The sequence below is a fragment of the Enoplosus armatus genome, chromosome 17, assembly GCF_043641665.1.
Source record: "Enoplosus armatus isolate fEnoArm2 chromosome 17, fEnoArm2.hap1, whole genome shotgun sequence".
In the NCBI taxonomy this organism is placed as follows: domain Eukaryota; kingdom Metazoa; phylum Chordata; class Actinopteri; order Centrarchiformes; family Enoplosidae; genus Enoplosus; species Enoplosus armatus.
The window spans coordinates 20,941,868-20,949,345 of NC_092196.1; the positions used below are offsets into that span (position 1 = coordinate 20,941,868).

The following is a 7,478-nucleotide window of genomic DNA, read 5'->3' on the forward strand; positions in this document are numbered from 1 at the left end:
CCTTTCAGACATGAGTTATAGTGGTAGATATAAACATGTGTACACGCAGCATTGCGTACTAATTAGTACTTAAGTACATAAAGCAAGAAAATACCTTTCCAGCAGTTCATCCAAACAGTTTATCAGAAGAAAAGTCAAGTGAGGTTTGTATTTATGGGGGAATGTCAAATGTTGTGCTTTAGCTCCCTCTGCTGGCTAAGTACCTTTAATTACAGAACGAACACACACACACACACACACACACACACACACACACACACTCTCTAGATAACATAAATATATAAATCAGTGTTTACCTGGAGTCCCTTGTCACAATCCAAAGAGATACTTCCCCTCTAGACTTATTAGATTTTCATTTCAATAACTGGCCAAAATACATACAATAACGTTTTTGTACTGAATACTTCTTCCACCATTGGGCTGTACACAGTATTCATACAGTATCTGTCAGTAAACTACAGGGACAGTATTTTTTTTGTTTTGATCAGCTGACCTGCAGCTCCGCTTTGTCACATGACATCCGTTTCCCCTGTTTCTGTTGCACAGACTCAGCAGACCTGAGGCAAGTACCAGCACCAGACAAGTGCATTAACACTGTTAAACAGTAGTTTGGTTATTTTGTTGGCTACTAATGGCAAAGTAGCTGAAGGGAAATACGGAATATACGCCGATACTCGCTTGAAAATACGCTTGTTTAATGTAGCCTCCTCGCGTTGCTCATGTATTTATGTAAAAGAAGAACGACGCGGTGAGGGTTGAACAGGTTTAGATTCTACTGGAATAAATGTGGTATTGTTCATTGAGTGTATGCCGATTTGACAACTGGATTCTATCAATCATTATATTTCTTTCGTCTTTCTCTCTCAAGACACGGAAAGTAGGTCAAAGCTAACGAAGTCATAAATTAAGGGTTTTCTGGATGGAGTTTGGCATTGTGCATTTTTCACGCAGAGAACGGACCACAGCCTCAAGTAATAGTTCCCCAAAGACAGACAGGTAAATGTTTACGTGTACAGAATTTGAAAGACGACGTAAAAAGTAGTTAAATGCTTATTTAGCTTATTGCAACATCATTTAAAAACGCAATGAGAGCATAAAGAAGACCAGGGGTCAAAGTCAGCTGCTGCACCCACACTGATAAGATCTCTGATACCATTTAATGCTGCTGCATCTGGACACACAATCAAGCAATACTTTACCTGGGGGGGGTAATACTTTACTACATTTATCTGATTACTTTCTAGTTACCTGCTAACTGTATATAAAGTAGCTGCAGATTCAGATTAATAATACAAAATATAATCAACTAATACATTATTATTATGTACAGTATTTGTTCTAATGTTTGTGTTATTATAGATTAAGATACAACTTTATTTTTTACTTTACCGGAGGAGCGTTTGATTTATTCTGCTGTGTCTCTCAGTCGTCTGAAGCAGAGTGGACTGAGTTTGTCTCCACTCGTCTGCTGAGAGGAAAACATGCCGTCCAACAAGTCCGTGTCTGACGCTCCCATCACTCAGTTCATCAACTGCAGAATACTGAGAGACCACCGGCTGCAGAGGTACAACACACACACACACACACACACACACACACCTGTAGCACCAGAGCAGCAAGTTACTGTGTGTGTGTGTGTGTGTGTGTGTGTGTGTGTGTGTGCGTGCAGAGAGGACCTGTGGGTGCGTGACGGGAGGATTTTAGATCCAGAGAAGCTGTTCTTTGATGAGCAGGGTTACGCCGACAAGCGTGTGGACTGTGAAGGCAGCATCATCGCCCCAGGCTTTATAGACGTTCAGATCAATGGTACACACACACACACACACACACACACACACACTCAGCGTGTTGATAGGTCGTTTGTCTATCACCATCATGTCGTGCTGCCTTCAGGACATTTCAGAAGCGAATCTGAAACAACAATCATTTTCAATTTGGGTTCATCTGAGTGGTTCTCATCGTTTGAGCCACTAAATATTTGACATTTTTGCTTGAAAAATGACTGAAACAAATAATCAGTTATCAAAATAGTTATATAACTACTATCATAGTTCATTTTCTCGTTTCAATTCTAAATCAATTCATCATTTTAGTGACGTTTTAAGCTTGTTGTTAAGCTGCCACTAACGCCCCTGCGTTAAACTGATTTCTCAGTCGTCTTGTTTTTGGTGTGGACGTAAACGCAGTCAGTGTGTTGTCGGACAGAGATGGTTGTCTTGTCGAAGACGTCCTCAGACGTCTGTCCTCTTTCTCCAGGAGGATATGGCATCGACTTCTCTCAGGCCTCGGAGGACGTCAGCAGTGGAGTTTCTTTTGTGGCCCAAAAGATCCTGGAGCACGGCGTGACGTCCTTCTGTCCCACTCTGGTCACCTCTCCTCCTGCTGTCTACCACAAGGTGACACGATGGACTCTTTATGTCCTCAGTCAGTCCACATCAGCTGCACAGAGCAATACATAGTACCCAATGATGAAGTTCAAAATATATTCAAACAAGTAAATAAACTCCACAGAGAACAGTCCGTTAAGGAGACCAGCCGGACTTTACACGCTGACTTTTGAGAGTTTTGTTATTGACTTTCTGAAGTGGAGTTTTGTTGAACTTTAATATTTGTGAGATGAAGCTGTTGTTGGTCTCTTTCTTTTTCTAATTACAGAAATGTGTGTTTCAGGTTCTGCCTCAGGTCAAAGTTCACAATGGAGGAGCGCATGGAGCTGGAGTTCTTGGTAAGATGTTCATGGTGCTGTTCTGGTTTGAAATCCTGCCCGCTGTCACACCTCCACCAACCAGTCGCTGCCTGAAGACGGTGTCGTCACCATCAGATTGTCGTTTTGGAAAGTTATAACATTGTTGGACACAGATTTCATCATCAGAAAGGTGCTTTCAGAAAGACGATCACTGACAGCCTTTATGATCTTATCACACCGGAACAGAAGAAACAGGTCTGTTTCTGGGTCCACGTCATGTATGTTTTGGTTATTATTATCTTGTACTCCTGTGTTTAAATTTCTGCCCATTGGTTTCTACTGAAGACGTGAATCTCACAAACATATAGTTTCATGTTTCAAAGGCTCAGTCATTCCCTCCAACAGCTGCTCGCTGTAGTTTTCATCAAACTAACAGCAGGAAATAGTGCCTGTGTTGGGGACTATTTTCAGCGGCGGATGAATCCACATGGGGCAGCAGGACGGTGTGTGTGTTTAATAATAAGATATATGGGCTGCTTGTTGTTTGTGGTTTTGTCCTGCAGGTTTCCATCTGGAGGGCCCGTTCATCAGTGTGGAGAAGAAAGGAGCTCACCCCGAGCACTTCCTCCGTACCTTCCAGACCGGAGGGATCGAGGACCTGACGGAGGCCTACGGCAACCTGGACAACGTTGCCATGGTGACACTGGCTCCTGAGCTAGCCAGCAGCCAATCGGTGGTGAGGACGCTGTGCCAGAGGGGAATCACTGTGTCCTTAGGTGAGCAGGTCCCGATGAGACTGCTGTGGCTGCCTGGAGGCTGGTTGTGAGCTGTATTTATGTGTGAACACCTCTGATCCCTCATGCAGGTCACTCTGTGGCCAACCTGTCCCAGGCCGAGGAGGCTGTTCAGCACGGAGCCTCCTTCATCACTCACCTCTTCAACGCCATGCTGCCCGTGAGTCCCACCTCATCCCCGATCAGATTCTGTATCTACTCACCAAAAGGTCAAAACAACAATGAGACTGTAGTCAAGCTCCCAGTCCCTCCCCACCAACATCTGTTATCATTGAACCATGGGGGGTCTGTCTGTCTGTCAGGACCAAAACAACACAAATGTTCTTGTAGCTCTGGTCAGGTCTTATTCATTACTTACTGCGTCTTCTTTTGTCTTTACTGTGGTCCAGTTCCACCATCGGGACCCTGGTATAGTGGGTCTGCTGACCAGTGATCGGGTTCCTGCAGGCAGGACAGTCTACTATGGCATGATAGCTGATGGGATCCACACCAACCCTGCCGCCCTACGTATCGCTCACAGAGCTCACCCTGCAGGTCAGTGAGGGGCTTGAAGTGCAGAGAGGACAGCTGAGGTTACGGTCCTGGTGGCTCTGGTCAGGGGAGAGTCTCAGAGTCTGGACTACAGGGAGCCAAAGTCACTTCCTGTCTAGCCTCTGCTCCACAGTAATACCATCCGTCTTTCTGGAGTTAACTCTCCATATTCTCAGACAAAGCAGCTGATGCAAGAAGCTGAAACCTTCTCGATTTTAATTAAACAACAATGACCAGCGCAGCAGGAAGTGACCTCATCGTAACTTGGTTTCTTCTGCATCCATAAAATTCACAAACACTCCTTTTAGCTGTAAGCTGCTGTCTGAAGTCCTTCAACCCGCGATGGTCTGTGGGCTCATGGGAAACATTAATGTTATTAAGAGTTCAAAAATGTCAATGAGATTTTGAGTGAAGTTTCAAAGGGTACATAAAGTAATTATAGGAATGTGCTCATGAATTCCTTTATGTTCATGTGGAAGCAGGTTTCTCTTTCCAGTTTAGTAAAATGTTAAATGTTAAATTCTTTTTCCTTCAGGATGCCTTTGTAGCCCAAAATAGTGCCTTTGTTTGGTGTCTGTGGCGGATTATTATCCACTATGGACGCATCATTAGCTGAAGTGGCTGCATTGTTTGTTCCAGTTGGGGTTCCCAGCTGAAGACCAGTACTTTTTACAGACCAGTACACCCAATAAGCCATTATCAGTGCGTGGAACAGCTGGTATTTTCTTTGCTCAGACTTCTGGGTGTTTAGGGAGCCCATAAAAATAGAACAGGATGTCTGTCGCCACCCCCGCCTCCCAGAACCCCCCTCCAGCTTCTCTCCTCGCTCTGTTAAACGCGATGAAGCAGAATGTACGAGACCGACTACAGGTCCGGTTCCTGACGTTACACCTCACATTGTGTGGAATATAGAAAAAGATTCAAATGATTTTGTTAAACTTCCAAAGAACCTGAAACCTGTTAGTGATGATGACGTAGACACCTTCATCACCCCTGTGTGTTGCTGCTGTTGTGGTGTTTAGACATGCCAGCAGCTCCGTGTCTCTGTTGGTCCAGACTTGTGATGAGATGTGGTTCAGACCTTCGTGGTCCCCTCAGGATGAACTGTAGTAACTCTGGTGATCCTCTGACTCTTCATCTAGCGCCACCATCAGGTCAACACGTGGTCATCACATCTGTTGGTGCTTTCAGGTTTGGTGCTGGTGACAGACGCAATCACAGCGATGGGTCTTCCTCCTGGTCGTCATACTCTGGGCCAGCAGGTCATTGAGATCCAGGGTCTCCACGCTTACGTGGCAGGTCTCACTTTGTCTTCACTTTTAAAATACAGCAACACATTTTCTATTAGAAAACAAATGTGATGGATTTCTTAAAGTGGATGTTACATTTTATATTGACTTTGAGTTTGAATTGATAAATCTGTGTTTTAGGCACGAAGACGCTCTGCGGCAGCATAGCCACGATGGATATGTGTATGCGGCACTTTAAACAGGCTTCAGGTGAGTTTGTGTGATTTGGTTTCTTGATTAACTTTAAAACTTGTTCTGTCTTCTGTCCTGGCAGCCAGAGACCAGCCTGACTGCAAACTAATACACTAAAAATGCCTTTGTGTTGTGTTCTGTAACAACACAAAGCTCATGTCAATGTTCATGCATTCAGACAAACAGGGCGCTCGGTGTGGGGTGGAGGGATTTCTCACCATAAATGATGATGATAATTCATCATAAAATAACATTGGGTTTGGAGAAGGCATCTTTCTTCCAGTAGATACAATATTCTTCAGTGTTCAAACACACGGACACGGTGACAGATACTGGCGAGAAGTCCTGCTAAAATACAGGATCTCACCCCAAGCTCCTCGCAGCCTCCCACAACAACAACAACAACAACAACTCCGTTTTCTGAATTGCCTTTGTGTGTGTGTGTGTGTGTGTGTGTGTGTGTGTTGACAGGCTGCAGTGTGGAGGAAGCTCTGGAAGCTGCGTCCCTCCATCCTGCTCAACTTCTGGGTGTCAGTGATAAGAAGGGAACCCTGGACTACGATTCAGACGCAGGTCAGGCTTTGCCGTCATCTCTGCAGTGAACATGAATTGTGTTTTACTGCTTGTGTGTTTGACCCAAATATACTTGACTGCTGCAGACCTCGTGTTGCTCGATGATGCCCTCAACGTCAAAGCCACCTTCATTTCTGGAGAGGAGGTTTGGAGGAAAGGACCATAGAAGAAGAAGAGGCGGGAACTGGCCCGACATCCGGGACCCTCGGTGCCTTCAGGGGACGCTGTTTACCACAGAGCCACATATCTGATGAATGTTTTAATTCATCAGGACACAGTGAACTTCATCTTCAACCCCCCCTCTCCCTTTTTTATGTAAGCATCTTTGAATCAGCAATTCAGTTCTTATCTGAGGTGAATTCTTGTCTTTAGACTGCATAGATGACATGACATATGATTATATACTGACTGTGAGCCTTTATATTAATCATGTTACATCGATGGGATTTAGAGGGAAACGGTTTGGTATTAAACTGGAGAAATCACCATTCAGTGAATGTGACTGTAACATGATTGTTCCTCTTCCAAGCAATAACATTTCCTTTTGTTATATTATGTGTTTGGGTGGATTTCTGTTGTTCATGTACCGTACGACGGCCTCCACTGTGTATAGAGTCAAATCCTCAGTGTTCATATATAGTTCACTACAGGCAGCACTCAGGCTGCCATCTGTTTATTCCAGTTCATATATACACTCTGCACGTCATGTATGACGGAAACAACAACTCACACATCTGAAATGAACTACACACTGCTTTTAGTGTAAGTGGTCACCAGCCAACTGGTTAAACTGATTACTTTCCTTTTTCATGCAAAATCTTCATCTAAGTACAATATTTCCCTCTGAAACTGCATATAAAGTAAATACAAGTGCCTCAGAATTGTACGTAAGTACAGTATTTGAGTAACTGTACTTCCCACCTGATAGTTTTACTGTTTCAGGTTTTGTCTTCTGGCTCAAACACTTTGACAATACATTTTATAAGATAATCAAACGTGGCCTTCCATGGAAACACTGAAGAACAAATACCCCACAACTGTGCACCAACAGTCGCCTACTGCAGTAAATGTAGATACTGGTATGGTACTAATACGCATTTTATAATTAGCATTTAAAGATTTTTATCAAATTTATAAGACAGTCAAATCTGATTGGCTCGCTGCTCCTGTCTACTTCCCTTTGGCGCGTGCCAGTCTGGCGCCAAGGCTCCCATTTCAGGTAAAGCTGAACAGGATAAAGGTAGACTGTAATTCAGATTATTAGAATCTAATATTAGTATGCACCACAGAAAGATTATTTATAAATCAACAAACTTACACAAAACCCAACCCTCACAGAGGAGAAGGTGAGCACGAGCATCACATGATTTTATGGTATTTGAACAATGTTAAACTAAAAACCCAGAACTGTAG

General features: G+C 43.7%; 1 protein-coding gene across 1 annotated transcript; it reads left to right on the plus strand.

Moving 5' to 3' along the window:
* The first annotated feature begins 905 nt into the window (after nt 1–905).
* On the plus strand, nt 906–6,617 carry amdhd2 (amidohydrolase domain containing 2). Its single transcript, XM_070923869.1, has 12 exons — nt 906–996; nt 1,427–1,564; nt 1,670–1,806; nt 2,257–2,396; nt 2,671–2,725; nt 3,250–3,462; nt 3,552–3,640; nt 3,870–4,014; nt 5,203–5,310; nt 5,442–5,510; nt 5,964–6,065; nt 6,152–6,617. Exons 2-12 carry the CDS (start codon nt 1,482–1,484, stop codon nt 6,229–6,231), a joined length of 1,221 nt encoding a protein of 406 aa, XP_070779970.1. The 5' UTR covers nt 906–996; nt 1,427–1,481; the 3' UTR covers nt 6,232–6,617.
* The last annotated feature ends 861 nt before the right edge of the window (nt 6,618–7,478 follow it).

What these genes read in the sequence shown, in the direction of transcription:
- amdhd2 (XM_070923869.1), top strand. Translation starts at nt 1,482, where the DNA reads ATGCCGTCCAACAAGTCCGTGTCTGACGCTCCCATCACTCAGTTCATC. An exon ending in GCACTTTAAACAGGCTTCAG is followed by an intron (nt 5,511 to 5,963) that starts GTGAGTTTGTGT and finishes GTGTGTTGACAG; the next exon opens with GCTGCAGTGTGGAGGAAGCT. An exon ending in GGACTACGATTCAGACGCAG is followed by an intron (nt 6,066 to 6,151) that starts GTCAGGCTTTGC and finishes TGACTGCTGCAG; the next exon opens with ACCTCGTGTTGCTCGATGAT.